This window comes from Varroa jacobsoni, unplaced genomic scaffold (assembly GCF_002532875.2).
Source record: "Varroa jacobsoni isolate VJ856 unplaced genomic scaffold, vjacob_1.0 scaffold_864, whole genome shotgun sequence".
NCBI classification, from domain to species: Eukaryota; Metazoa; Arthropoda; class Arachnida; order Mesostigmata; family Varroidae; genus Varroa; species Varroa jacobsoni.
This window is the reverse complement of record NW_019213766.1, coordinates 12,911-29,098: the sequence shown is the minus strand read 5'-3', so window position 1 is coordinate 29,098 and position 16,188 is coordinate 12,911. Positions and strand designations below refer to the sequence as shown.

At 39.9% G+C, this 16,188-nt stretch overlaps 1 protein-coding gene across 1 annotated transcript in view; it reads left to right on the top strand.

The window, feature by feature from the left end:
• The window catches only part of LOC111264483 (uncharacterized), a 49,805-nt gene extending 34,355 nt beyond the window's left edge, over nt 1-15,450 (top strand). The window contains exons 2-4 of the mRNA XM_086970096.1: nt 7,013-7,129; nt 10,731-13,883; nt 14,914-15,450. Of these exons, the coding sequence (XP_086826222.1) occupies nt 7,013-7,129; nt 10,731-10,982 (369 nt within the window). The 3' untranslated portion in view covers nt 10,983-13,883; nt 14,914-15,450. The remainder of the gene's footprint in view (nt 1-7,012; nt 7,130-10,730; nt 13,884-14,913) is intronic.
• Nucleotides 15,451-16,188: the final 738 nt, after the last annotated feature.

The window sequence follows — 16,188 nt, the reverse complement described above, 5'->3', positions numbered from 1 at the left end:
GCCAGACATGAAAAAATTAAGGCTCATTATAAGTCTATAGCCAGTTAGTTGCATTCATATACACCACATTTGATTAGGTCCTAATCTTGAGTTTGTTGCGTCGGGCTGTTGCGCTATACGATCGAATCAGGTTCAGGGTCATCGGTTAGGGCCGCCAGTCTACGTACCCGAATTCAAAACCAATGCGTACCTTGAAAGGGAACAAAAGAATGAGAGGCACTACAATATCGTGCTTGTGTTCGTTAAAAAAAAAAAACATTTCGTAAACCGTATCATTGAAGCATCTGCTTCAACGCTTAGACAATTGATTCCAGACACATATTATGGGATCAATAAATTAATTCGCAAGCTCAGTGTACTATGAGCAAATCGCGATACTAACGAGTCTTCAGGAACCACTATCCGCTGTGAAAAACACAATCAAGTTCTTTCTGGTCAGCAATTAAACTAAGCGAAACCAAAATATGGACGATACATGATAAATCGTCTTCGGCATTATACGCTGTAAACTTTTGTCACGGTACATGTTGAAAATAGGCATCCAGGAAAGATGGCTCCTTATCAACGGAGCATTTAGTTGGTGACAGCGTAGAGGAAATTACTTTTTTTTTAATTGCTTAAAACACCACTTAACGCCACACCGATTTATCGTCGCTCTTTAAAAATGTGTTGACGCGAATCGACATAGATTTATAGGTAACTTGTTTACGAACTTCCGTTATGATGTAAGGTCCAATCGCTGGGGATAACTTATAGCCATTGGATTACGCTTGCATTTCTATGATTCCTAGCGCTTTTGCCTGATTTTCTCCAGCCTGCTAACGATCTCGCGTAGCGATATGACGATCCCTTCTAGTCCTAAACGCTAGACTCAAAGTTTTCTAGAAAATACTCCATACATAAATATGCATGTGACAGATCCGCAATACAAAGGTCCTTTGTGTTCGCGCATGCTTTTCGACAGGGTCACAGCAGAATGCAGCATATTAGCTTGCAAATCATATAACCAATCATCGTTACCCAAGCGCCTCTTCATTTGCAACCCAACCACAGATCCCTATCACAAAATACTTGAAGTCAAATGTCTTTGCAACGGAATACTTCTTCCGGATCAAGAGCGAGACCGGATTGCAAATGTAATCCCACATTGTTTATTATACAGTGATTGTGACGCTATCAATAATTATCACGCGTGGACACTTCAAATTGACATTAGGCCATTTTTCTATCAAAAAAGTACTACACATAAAATTAAGCAATACATCGATTTATTCAAGTTATCAAAAATCTCTTTTCTCACCTTGTCATTGTTTAGAAAATCAAAAATACGTACGATCCAGTTGTGTTCCATTCTATAACAAAGACGATCTGATGATCTATAAATATTTATCAACAGTCAGTTTTACCATATGAAATAATGAACACATTGGTTCGTACCAAACAATACAAAATGTGTACTTCGTAATGTATTTACTGTTATAATTACAACAGCATGTTTTTTCGTATTTTTCATTCGACGCCAAATGAAATCTAGAAAAAAATTTTTTGCCCTCAAGGCCGAAGACGGGTTAACCAGTTCCCCCCCACAGACACATGGCTTTTATGTGTAGTCCTATGCATCCGTACAGAGTCAGAATTACATAATTTGATGCGGAAATCAATCGTCTTATATATTGATAAGTCAGGCGTCTATACACAGCAAAGAATTGCCAAAACGCCCTAAAAAGCACTATATCATTGTTTCCGAAATAGTCATCTGGTATTGACCATAGCGATATGGTCAATTTCCAAGGTACAGAGAGGGGCGGGGACGTCTCTAGGAGACAATTCCCTATCTTTTGCCGCGCTACCTGTCTAGTCACGAGACGCTTGATAACGCGTGTCAGTACGTATGAAGGGAGCAACAAAAAGCAAAATGAACTCAAGCAACGAGGGATTGTGCGAGGAAGGCAGAAGAAGCGCGCAACCAGGTCTGGAACAGTAAACGTACTTCGGAGGAAAGACGATCGCATGCACTGCGGCTCATCTGCTCACAGCGACAGGCAGATACATGCGAACGAACGAACGAACGACAGCAACGGACCTTCATTTAGCCGTAGTACCAAAAAGAACGGGAATAGAAGGCCGTGGCGGCCCCCGAATTTTTTCCCTGCTGTCTGAGTACCATCGTTCTTTTATTCTTTTCGAGCCACCTTTGCTTTCCTTGAGGCTATGCTAAGTGCAGCAGCAGCTCGCAGCGGCGCATTTCTAGCTGCTTGTCATCTATTCCCAAGGGATTGCTGCTGAGCACTGCAACTGCACAGCCTAATAGGGAGGACTTACCATCTCCGACAACTCGGACGCTAAGTTCTTTTCCCGTGCTTGTGCAGATTTAGACTACAAAGATGGGACCTTGGCGGCAGCCGCACAAGTAGAGGTTCAAAGTAGCTGGGTAATCATCGGGGTTTTATAGCTACAACTAGTAGCGCGAATAGTTTCTCGTGGGATGGGGGTTATTTCGTCTCTTGTCGCCATCATGTGATCTGATCGTAAAATAAAAATTAGAGACAAAGAGCATCTTGGGCTTTTTTTCTTTAGAAAAAAAACACTTACTTTTAGCTGAAAACGTTCGATTTGTACAATACGTGTGGGGAAGAAAAATGACAGTGGGATTGCCTAGGCTGACGTACCCGATGACATGCTCACTCGGACCTAGTTGCTTGCTTGCTTGCATGAACGTACTTCAATCAGACGTCAGTTTAATAGCATTACGAGTTAATGCGTTCGGAAAAACTGTTTTATGATGTTCTACTTTAGTCTGCTCCCATTCTAAACAACCCATTGCATTATTATTGATATAACTTTTCTCTTTCCAATCTAAGGAAACTGGCTAGAAACGTAAGAGCTGCTGTTGGTTAGTAATAATCAAGTTTATATTAATTCAGAAAGAACTACGCTACTTAGTTTTAGATTGGCATGCCCCCTGGATAATTCGCCTTCAGTTCTCCGTATCGTTTTTTTTCTTTCCTTACCAATGGAACAGTGTTGCGCCTACACAACTTTTGTATATAGTCGGTGTAGCGGTGGCATTGGTGTCTACCAGTTGAAGCCCGGGTAGCCAAAAACAACCTTTAATTCTAGCTCATTCATAGTTGCAGTAATTATCTGAATGCGAGCCGGTACGGATACCACAAGCATCTCGAGTTTCATTCCCCAACCACTACGAAGACATTGAAACACAACTAGTAACAAATCTACTGCAAAGCTATAACTCGCTCTAGTGCTAACAAAAAAAAAGTTATTAATGCCACTTGAAACTTCTGATGCAATATCTACAAGTTCAACAGCTCACTGTTTCCAGATGCCAGTTTATCTAGTATGTTGCACCCCGTTTACGCTGATCTAACGTGGGCTTGTGTCGTTCGTTACCCAGTCTGCTAGTTCACCCTCATAAGAATCCGTTGCATAGTACTACGAGATCAACTAACTAAGGTTTACATATTTGATTTTCTTTCATACATTGAACTGACCTTCCAGGTCAAGTGCTTTACCAAAATTATTCCTCCTATGTTTAAATACCGTTTCTGTCACTCGGCAACTTAATAATTTAATAATGATATTAGAAAAAAATAACATCGCGTTTGAGTAACGATACCGTAATTATCACATGTATATAGTTTTCGACGACAGATGTGAAAAGGCTAAGCTGGCCCATGTAACACATTTGCACAGGTGCAATTTTGTTGAAGTATGTATAGCTTGAATTTGTGCAAGGAAACGGTCACGAATGTTATTCAGTTAGCTAAAAGTCATGTTCAATTCTTCTAAGTTTTCAACTAAATTTCAAGTAGACAATGAGTGTCTCTGGCATCACAAAACATACATTGAAAACGTTTGCTGACCACATAATGGCGAGAAGCAAAGCTCCATGGTGGTGTCGGAATTTGCATAACCCGAACAACTATAATTTCGTTATAACTACTCACGATGCACGTACGTAAGTAGCAGCACCACGTTCTTCGAAGTTTTAGCAAAGCGATCTTTCCTTATGCTCCACTTTATAAGGCCCAAGTGTGGAACTTACTCACCTCCCCGCAGACAAATAGAACCGTACTCTAATGGTATAAAGTTAGGTAGAGTGAGACTAGAACGCTGTCCCCTTTGTAGGCTTCAGACTTTATTCCGGGTTCTCCGAACGGAGAAAGGAGGTAGAAGTGCGTCTTTTTCTTTGATTTTCTCTCGTATTTTCTATGTTTCACGCTCCTGACGGATTCTTTGTTAAGCTCCCACATCAGATAAAAAAGTTTTATAAGTCCGAGTTAATCTCAAATGCCAGAGGAAGTTGGCTAACCAATTAGTCGTACTTTTCAACAGATTCTATGCATTTCTTATGCTTTGTTTTTCTTTCTGACAGACAGTCTTTTTTTATTAGCGCAAACAGAACTTTTAAATAATCTGTAAGCGAAATTTCCGATCACTCAGGGTGTCCTAAGCCACATCTAGGTTAGAAATGGGAAAAGATAGAGTTCAAGAGAACAGACCATATATTTTAACCATCTATTTGGGAATTGTCCATTTGAGTTCCATGCCGACATTCTTATATTAATTCTTTATACGTCGGCCATACCCCATACGTAACGTCCAGCAAATGCATGGAGTCCCACAAAATCTTCAACTTTTAGAAATTTCAATGCGCATTCGAATTTAATCCAATTCTAACTAACGGACATTTCGCAACACACAAGGTCTTCCAATGATGGCTCATATAATTGAAAATTTTTCCTTTAAAAAATGCCGCTTCTGTACTTGAGAGTTCCCAGAATTATCGTAACCAACGCAGGGTACGACACTGTGTCATTCACGAATGATTACATCATAATCGTCCGGATGCAATGATAAACGAAATTCGGTTTTGTCTGTTGCTTGTGGTCCCTTCAAAACTTCGAAAGGTTGTCCTTTAACTTCATTCTGTAGTCTCGTATGCTCTAGCAAGATGCGTAGAGAAGGTGTTCCGCAATGTCTTTGAAAAATGTGCAACAATCGTGACACACGTCTCCATTTTTGGATGACAATCAGCGATCGATCGTATGATCAGATAGGTAAATAGGTGGGTTATCGACAAAAAAACCTCGATCTCCGCCTTTTCTTGCCCGCGTTACCCTCTTCCCCCTCAACGACCCCATCCCGCTATAGGCAGCCAATTTTCTGTACATGCAGGGGCAGCAGCAACAAACAGAGAGCTGTAAATGAGCGAGCCGTTTAATCACCCACTTGTGCCAGGCATAATACAACCTCACAATTTCGAGGTTTGAAAAGCACACTCCTTCATATAAGAACAACGCCCCCGCTAGAACAACGCTGTTATTTACTACTGACGAATACCGACGTGCGCACTGGCTTTGGGTCCGAAAAGGAAAACGTTTTACTGTTGCCGCATTTAAGTCAGTTCCCACCGTGATTTTCAGACGACGTGTATTTGAATTCTCACGCCAAAGCGTTTGATATTGTAAGCAGACAAAGGGCAAGAACGACACCTGAAAAAACACCTGAGGGTGAACTGCGGACAATGCAGAGCGGAATATTGCATTGGATGCATCAGTTGTAAGATACACCGAATTTAATCAATATATGTAATTTTCTCCCAGGTACCGTCAACAACAGAAAGTGGACCCGCCACAATGAACAGCCTCCCCTGATCAGGGGAACTAATCAGAGGAAATGCCAATTTGTAGAGGAACGCATAGTCCTTCCGTCTGCGGACGAAACGACGTGAAAGCAGTGATCGGCTTTGCATTGGTTAGTTAGACGCTTCAAAAATAGGCTAGACCCTGTGTGGTCCCTGGGCGTAAAATAACAAAACTCGGCATATGATGGAATATTGTGGAAGCGACTTGCGTTGTAGATGGCTTGAAGGGCATGCTCATCTTGCGCGTCATCTAACGCGTTTACGCGATCGAGACACTGCAACGCTAGTTGTAAATTTCTTCCGAGCGTTTAGTAGGGATTAGATTAGAATCGATGCATATGATTATCGCTTCGCTGCTATTTGCTGGAAATAGAAACCACACACAAAGCTGTCAGGAGATGATAATTTCTAACTTGCTATAAAATAGTGAAATACATTTAAGACTATCAGTGACGTTGAGTATAGAATAATAGCCTTTGACGACAGGCGTCCTGACGCGGTGTCTTAGGCCATAGGCGATTGATGAAGCTTTTTCAGAAATACATTTGTGGATTCCAATCTCCTAGATTATAACGCAAATCTCACTACCGCCTACGTCGTAGCATACGCACATAGCAAGCAGAGAACGATGACATATTTAAGTTTGCCAGTATTGAATCTCTATATTTTACGTGTGAATTTTACCTGCAATTATTTTTTGTTTGTACAGTACAGCTACATGTAGAACTGTTGTCTACCTAGACATATCTAAGACTATGAAACAATACATTAGAATGTCCAACAGCATTGCCATTTTAAGAACTTTAAATATGAGAGGACACTAGAACGGGATAACGAACCCCTTTACCTTGGTCTTTACGTTTGGAAAATATCCTGCTCACTACGTTGCGTCCATTTCTATCGTTTGTTAACCGTTGTAGGACGCAATGCAGTGCTTAAGCGTACAGCGACCCCGAGACTTGTGCATATTACCTCTGCGGGGAAAGAACAGCAGTCAATATCCAATGCACAGAAACATGTTGAAAAATTACGCGCGATTTATAAATACGCTCAGCAGGAGCCATGACAATAGGATATTAACTGTCGATCATGGCGTATATCTCTAAACCACTAACATCCTTATAATCGTAAGTGTTTTTGAATTAGGAAACAGTGTATTCAACGTTCTGTTTCGCTGGCATTACAAACACTGTCCTCAATCTTTTTGATACCAATATTCAAACACAACCGGATGTGATCGTGACAATCAGAGGGAACTCTCAGATATAGGTGTTTCTCTGATGCATCAGTTGTGCTCAGATGGATACAGAGATTAGTTATATTTTTTCAATTTTTTCTTTGTTGCAGATGCTGGCACGAATCGCTGTGATCCTGGTACTTATGCCTCTACTAATGGCTAAGGCACGCGGCGACGAAAAATTAACTCCTAATCAAAACTTCCTCATCAGCCCCCAATGGCAGCAGGTAAACAAAACTAATTCCTATGCAGTCATATAGAGAATCTTCGATATTAACTTAGAGCAGCTGTTCGAACGACAGCTGGTTTGGGGCAATTAAAGACAATGACATAAAAGTCGAATCCTTTTCTTAAGGAGTGTAGCATTACTTTTGGAGCTTGCATCTAGGCAAATTTTGCGATACCCGAAACTCGGGGTGTGTATGGGTATCTCAAATCTGTACATTCCCAAAAACCTTAACTGTGACCTCAGGTTTCGGGAGATAGTACAGTAAGCCTATAGCCGGTATTATAAACAAGGACATTACAAACAAATTAGTTTTTCTCTACGGAGAATATATGCATTCATTTAGGCCCGTACTTACACAGACTGCCTTTACTGCCACTATATCGTCCTCAAGAATTTGTTTGTTTTTGTAGGATAGAAACGAATGCAAATTTGATTAGTACCCGATCAGGATGAACGGTTACGTTCGACGCCGGATAACGACGCTCAAACGAGGTTATCAGTACTTACGACATTTTTCAACGCGTCATCCGATGAAGTACTACATACGACTTCTCAACAAGCGGCGTATTAGTATATATTTAAATAGGCAGTTTTTTTCCGTACCCCACAGTGTGCGCTCCCAGCCCGTGCGATAAATTTGTCTTCTACATTGTGCTTTGTAGGCACTATTCCGCCACTGGAATTGATTATAGCAATTCCGATTTACATATAAACCTCATTTCAGTGTTACTTAAGAGCGATAATTTCACCTCGCCTCACCCGAGGCGACATATTCTGGGCGACATATATAATTTCTATGGTACGACAAAAATGGAGCACAAGGATCCGATGACGTGATTAACTATGTTTGCTGAGGCCTAAACGGGTGACCTGGATTGATTCAAATACCCTAAATATATTCCTTGGCACGCAATTGTGATGGCATGTGGTGCGTTAGCGTTAATCCCTAATGAACGCAGTCGAGTTTCTAATATTGACGCAATTGGTCTGTCCAGTATCGTTCGAATCTTAAGTGGTCAAACATTGGCAAGCGTTCTATTTCCCCGCAACCGCACTTGCTCTCTTTTGCTCAGTCTTTATCCGTGTTTTAATTGAGCCTTGCCGCGCGTATAGGAACTGAGAATGTTTGACGAGTCTAACAGGACGCTGCCACCCAAATTGTCAAAACTTGAATTGCAGATGACGAATGTTGAAAGAGCTATTTCGACAGCTGCAAAGAACTGACCTGATGCCAATTGCTAAAAAGCTACTACTCAGTCAGCATTATTTGCCTAATTATGGCCATCGTTGTACGGTCCTTGTCAACAGGTAAACAAATTTTTTTTCCAAGATATTAAAGCTCATTCACATAACACAGTTGTCGCCAAATACCAATCGCGAGAATGCCTTGCCGACATCCTGTAAGTTGTTGGCTATTGTCGTTTAATCCAGCATTTCGCATCTCAAGATGGCTCGTGTTTCCCGAAGCGCAGGGTTGATCCTGGCCTCTCGTGACGGATAATTCGTTTCGTTTGATTTTTCTGTTTTATTTGGACCAGTTTTGATCCAGCTTGTCCTTCCCCTAAACTTCACCTAGTACTAGTCCCTGTGTCGTGTCTTCAGTCTCTTGTCGGGGCATTAGCGCAATTTGAGTGCATTTTCCGGGCAGTCATGCTGCGTCAGAAAGGCTATCCCGTGCAGCCTAATTGTAGACGAGCGACAAGTCATACACCTTTTGCCCCTTGTGCCATACTCATTTTGATGTCTAATATATATGGGCTTCAATCGAAACGAATAGATCTTTGTATATATATATGTATATAAACAGGACACTTAGATCAATGGACAAAGGCGCGCAAACAGAAGCGTATGTTTTTATGCGCATATAAATATGACCATATAAACTCCGTTTCTTAAATTAATCTTGAATTGAAGATAGTTCATGCGATGGACCGTGAAAATACTTGTCTATGTTACAAAGTAACATAAGTTATCAATAATTTTTATTATGGATAAGAAACCCGATGAGACGTAGAACGAGAATGGATTGACATTAACGCGTAGTTACATAAAACATTACACACTGATATAATGTAAGGATTTCAAAGACCCATTTGGGTGGCTTAGAGGAACGATGCTGATGTTGCGCAACCGATGCCTTAATGTGTCGTCGACACTGCTGGCGTTCAGTTTTTTCTATTGTGAGTTACTCATTACACCGAACTGTGACGGAAGCAACGAAAATAAGGCAAGCTATAATCTGACGCCAGACAGAGCGCCTTTTTTATCAATATGCTCGTTAGCAACAGCAGAGCCGTGCATAGTATATATATATATATATGTCAAGCCATATGTGGCCGTTTCTCTATGGATAATAGAATTACAGTTGCAGAATTTCGTTTCGACGCCTATAAAGCAATCAATAGTTCTAAAGTCATTAAACATTGCCACCTTCTAAATATCGCTTTGTTCTTTTACGTACCCAGCCGAGCTCTGCGCGTTTGACCTGACGCGTCCTCAATTACATCCCGGGTTCTTTCTATCTGTTTACGCAAACGTGTCTTGTACTAATGTCTCTACTGCAGCGCAGACCGGACTAAACCCAGTTGTACTGTATAAACGAACAATTCAAACATATTAGCCATTACTATGATTATTTTCACCGGTGATACGACAGCCACGTACATGATAGAAGTTCCGGCTCGCCCACATATCCAGCTGGCAATTTCCTTTTACAGCTAATCACTCCAGCATTGCATCCGATTCGTAATTAGGCATCTATGAGTGTATACCTCGCTATATATATATATATATATATAGAGGTACAAAATTCGTATAATTTTTTGCCTATTTTTAAATTTGACGCATTTTTTTATAGGTACAATACCGTGATCATTGTGTATCGTTTCCGTCTGTTCAACGCGTTAGAAAGGTCGTTCATAGTTGTCAGTTATGATACTTCCCAAAACATTTTCACAATGTTGTAGAGAGCGAGTTGCAACCGTCGATTATTGCGAAACAAACACGGAGACCGGGTTAGACAAAGAACGAAAAATTTCGAATGATGTAAAGATATACACTATCTAAAATAAACACCTGTCTCATATTTCTCCACCAAAGGTCTCTATGGCCGATCGCGTCATTTTCGACTCCCTTTCTCTCATTAGAGAATTTCCTCCCAAGCTGTCTGTGATTTATACGTCATTTTTCGCCATCTTCTTGTGCAAATATTTTTATTCGAAAACAAAAAACGACAGTTTATTTAAATCGCTACCATCTCAATAGCCGTACTTTTTACCATATCCAATAGAGCATTCACAAAAAAATGACTTTACATGTAACGTGTTTGTATGGTGGTGAGCTCTAACTTCTCAGTGCTCCCAATAAGAAATGCTTAGTCGTGTCCATACGCCAGCACCCTAAATTCAACGTTAACTATTCCAAACGAACAAACGCTTACCTTAATGAAAAATCTCGCTAGTTATCATCTGTTTGAAGCTCTATATATTATTGCTTAGGGATCGTATCTACAATCATTCGTTTCGTCTCTATATGTGTTCTTAAGCTACTGTTCTGATCCGTTTGTTTTATGCTTTTGCTCTCTCGTTGACTGATTCTAGTTGCTGCAGGGGCACCCGCGCTGGCCTGAAGGCCATTCGGATGCAAACGAGGATTACCCCGATTCGGAAATTGGAGTGGCCGCGCAGTCAGCGGCCAGGCGCTTCTTACGAGCCACCGACCTGCTAAAAGCCCTTTCCGACAAGCGTAACTTTATCACGCAGATCCGACAGACGCGTTTCAAGGACTCAGCTTACGCACCCGCGTTAACCCCCAGCGGACGACCGTACGGAACTCCGCTCCGATGGGGCTAATGGAATAGAAACAAGAAAGCTACGCCAATAACAATGACAATAACGGCAGCAACAGTGAACTGTACAACCAGACGAAAAAGATTGAAGACAGTGTAATAAATACAAAAGAACAAAACAACAATAGCAACAAGCAAATGACACAGGACAAGCTCGTAAAAGCTAGTTTTCTAGAGGAAATTAAAAGATGGGTAGTAATCTCTAAAAGCAAATGTGGACTAAACAACAACACTAGCACGGTACCGATTCTGCCAGATCTCTACCAGTTCTTCGCCATGCGCTCATTTGCCAATTTGATTAGATGTAACCCTATGGAAGGCAAGGACGTCAGTGGCAAAATTCAGTCATTTGGCGTGTAAACTAGCTGAATCGGCACTTGTAATTACTTGCAGCAGGAATAATCTGAAAAAAAAAAAGAGTTCAATTCATGAAGTAGATTTACCCTGTTGTCTCGAACTCCTTGTTCCACCTGGTCAATCGATCGGTTGGCTGGAACCCGGTCGCGCATGTTCCGGGTCTGACATATTGCCCCTCTTCCTTTTTTCGACCTATTGAAAATATCGCTGGTTTTGGTTAATTCCGATTCACTCAAGAATATCGCTATATTCTAGACCTGACTAGCTGGCATTTGTATATCTCTTTTACTATTTAAAAAGGATAATTGATACGATCTCGTCGGAGCCATAGGTTAGGTTCCTTCTTAAGCTGAAATCCGCATATGTGTCCCCATAGGTGCACTTGCTCTGGTGTAATGGTCAAAGCTAAACAGAATGAGCTTAACTTTGTGTTTATTACAATCATTGCATTGTTTTCAATGTCTTACTCTTGTTTACATGAAAGGGAATCCTGGGATTATTTCGATCGGGAATATACTTAAAAAAAAACAATAAAAATAAGTGATGATTATTTCTTCGAAAACAGCTAAAGCCATGACTTATCTTTGCCGTGATGTAAGCTCTCAAGCTTACTTTATTCAGGAAACTTTAAACGCTTTCTTCCGTTTCTCATTTAACTATCATCGTATATTTGAAAAATCAAGATCGTCTACGATAAGTTATGATACAGCCACTAATCATAGTTTTCTTTCAAAGTAGATTAAAAGTTTCGAGTTTCGTGTTGGATACTGCTGTTAAGCATCGCTTCCGATGGCTACCTTCTAACGCGAACCAAAGTACACTTACTTTATAAGGTTTCTAACCTAGCTAATCTTATATGTTAAGCCTGGTAGGGAGATACGTCAGCAAAAGTAGCGACAATACGAGATAGACAATGACTCCGTTTTTTTGTCTGAATTTGATTTTGATTCCCTTGACTACGTCTGTCTGGCTAAACGTTTATGTACCATCGTTTGCCTGCCTGTTAAAGCTCAGACAATGATAAATATATTGACAGGCAACACAGCGCAGCTACACAAATATAAGTGGTAAATATTAGGGCCTGATAGGACCAAACACCGCAATCCTGGGGGCCCCTCGAGTACGATTACTACCATTTTTTTCTGAATCTATATCTGACTTTTAATTCCTGCTTTTTGTGGACTGATTTACCCAAGATATAAATTCTATGGTATTATTACGGGATCATCGACAAGAAGACGTATAGCATAACTGGACTTGAGTTGTGCGCTGAAACCCGCGAAGGTCAGGCTTACATTGCGCAGTGTCAGCCCCGATATAAGGCACTATGTTCCATATTTCTTTCACTCGCTCGTTGACTATCCGCACTGCAAATTTGCTAGATTTACCTAGACTTTTCCAGCCTATGAAATAGCATGGTGTTCCATTATGGCTACTTATGATAATAATAATAATAATACTGCTATAATTCCAATTAGCAGGCACTTACAGAACGCCCGCGTCTCAGTCGCGCAGTCGCCGACTTTCACTTAGTATAAGGAAGCCCAGCAGTTTATCTTGCAACCGTTGTAGTATTGTCTATATACACACTTATATATATATATATATATATATATATATATATATATATATATATATATGCGTGTGTGTGTATGATACTTAAACACCGAGTTTAGAGGACAACCCCGTCATCTCCTGTGACAGCCAAAAAAAAACAGTTTTATTTAATCGAAACGTGACAAAGACGCTAATACGTTTTCTTTTTGGCTTTTTAACCACTCTAATAAAAGTTGGTCTCAGCAACACTGGCTGCTGCTAGAACAGCCCAACGGAAAAAATAGAAGTTTGTAAGTGCTACAAAGAGTGGAATACGAAGTCCCATAGAAACGAAGATTTAAGAATAATAGTATAATCATTGCATCATTTGCACATGTTACTATTTGCTGTAGTAATAGATTCAAATCACATGAAGAATATCCATAGTGTTATTATTTTTGAAAACCTAATAGATATTTCTCCTCTATTCCTATTAAAAATAAGAATAATATGAATTATAGATCAAATTATTAACAAGATGATATTAATAAATTGTTGACCAGTTACGACGACGACAGTGCACACGTTTAGAACAAACAAAAAAAAACGCAGATACAGTGTGTTGATAAATACAGAACGAAATACGCAAGCAGACGATGTAGCAGACCAAAATCGACAAATCAAAATACGTATCGAATTAAAACTAACCGAACTAACACAGAAAAACAAGTGCTGACTTTTTCATGGCGCTCATAGCACAATCTATCAACGCGCAGACGATATGTAAACAAGCAATGAAAGATCAAAGCAGAATAGCGAACGACAAGCGGGTAAGGCCACAGCAAATGAAAAACTGTTGTCAAAACATCATCTTAAGTGTGTTTCATTTAATCTCTGTTTACTTCTGCAACAACGTCGATTCATCGACAAAATCGAGAAGATCAACTGTCAGCAGCCAGGCGTAATGCGATTGGCGAAAACCGAAACGGTCGAAGAGATCATCGTCCGCAAGGTTCGTACATCGTTAACACACATATCACAAAGATGTCTACTATAAAAATTAAAGCAGAAAAACGAGTCTGTTAGAGGAGGTCTAGAACAAAGTTGTTTCAAATAGTGGCTATTTTGGAAGCGGTAACACCGCTGCCTCTATTTGACGACGGCTGTGATACTCACAACACAAGTGTGACTGATATGATGGCAAGTCACCGAACTGAAGCCCTTTCACGATGGCCCGGCCAATCGAGACACGATATCAATAATAATATAAGTCCTGCTATTATTGCGGCGATGATGTTTAGGAGAACCCTACAACGAAATGAAGGCGGTTTTGCACGACAAAATCTTGGTACACGCACGCATTGTCTGTATACATATTAACAGGCATTAAACCGCAGATAGAAAGGACCGATATAACACTACGGTATAGAACATAGGCACCTACGAGTTACATCTATAATATATAAAAAATGTGACCATAGATATTCAAGTAAGGTATAAGCATAGTAGGAAGAAACGATTTTGTAAAACAGATATGGATGGATGACGCCCTTCCGCTGCAAATAATTTCCATTGACATACACACTCAAGAACTAATAGTCATAATATTAAGAAATAATATTCATATAAATACAATGCTTACATGTCATCCAGCAACTCCACTATAGGAGTTAAAATTTCCAATGGCAGTACCGGGTTGACTACCTAGAAACAGAGAGGGAAGGACAACAAGGGCCACAACATGATCAGGGCCACGGCAATCTAAGAAATTGCGAGGTTGTTTCACTGGACAGATCCTTTTCACCGTAAGCTGTAGTGGCATAATAGAAAACTGCGCGAAGTGGGTTTCAGCATCGCTGAAGCCGAACTTGTAAACAGTTAAATGATTTTATTGGGTATAAAGTGCATTTATGTTAAGAATATATATATATATAATGACCGAAAGGTAGAAACTTCAGTGTTGTCAAAGGGAATCAAGTACTATCTATGGAAGAGGAAAGTGAAAAAGAAGTTCTTTCTGCTTACGGTTATCATATCTGCAGACTCATCGCAAAAGTGACCCGCCTCATCAGCCTACGTACATGTTACGCGATTCATCAAAAGGGTAGAAATGATACCACCTTCAAAAGAGCAAGATACGTTACGGTGACCAATCCTGCTATTATTGCAGTTACAGCTCTGAATAAGACTTTGAACGTTTTGCGTTTTACACCCTACCGAGTACCAACAGATCGGATTGGATTCGCAATATTCAAGAGCAGACGACATTCTGTTTCGAACTAGCAGAAGCTCCGGACAATCTCGATTCCACCGGATCTCATATTGGCCGTGGTTGCTATGAACGAGATGAGACACTTTAATATTTATATAGTAATCTAATAACAATATACTAATAATGAGAATTATTAATATTAAAAAATGAGACGAATGGTATATTATTAGGAAAAGTGGTGATTCTTACTGCAAATATAGTGATTATAAGAGACCGATGAGTAAACAAAACGATAAGAAACTCTCTGTTGAACGATAATAACTGAAAATGAAATAAGTAAATAAACAACAATATTATCTGCCGTTGAGTGTTGAATACTATTCTTTCTCAATTGGGTACAATATTTTACAAAAACTGTGTAGGCGCACCCTTGGCCTATTGCTATCGGTATCGCGGTAAGGTGTTTCCTCTAAAAACGGGATAATATAAATAATACGTGGATTCTAGATTACCCAAGCAGAAAAGGCATAAATATAATCCCGTCTTCCGGCTAGAATATATAATACAAGGCCACTCAAAATGAACGTTCTCAAAAGTTCCATGATGAACGAAGTTCCAACCAAGTTAAAAATTACTCCAATGGTCCTATACAAATCGCGATGTTTGAACATTGGAGAAGAAAGTCACTAAGAGTGTCTCTGTCACTAAGAGAGAGACACAGAGATCCGTAGCAGTTTTCAAGTAACAGATGTCATCGATACCGAGTAAACTTTAATTCCCCAATTTTAACTTAATTTATCCTAGCTATCATACGTAATGTTTCGCTTCATCTGAAATAAGAGCAACAGGTTTCAGACATACGAACGTTAACTCAATTGCCATATCGATAAATGGAGAGAAACTTTTTTTGAGATACAACATATTTATTGCAAACGAAGTGCTGACTTACTAATATTTTATTTGAAGTGTTCTCTAAAAAAAGTACATTTGGATTTACTCTATCTAAAGTGGGAAAAAAAAAACTTATGTTTCCTCTACAAAGAAAAGCTGTTGGCGTTAATAAGTTAATACGTTTTTCCAATTTGAAGCTCTTCGTCCGAGGTGC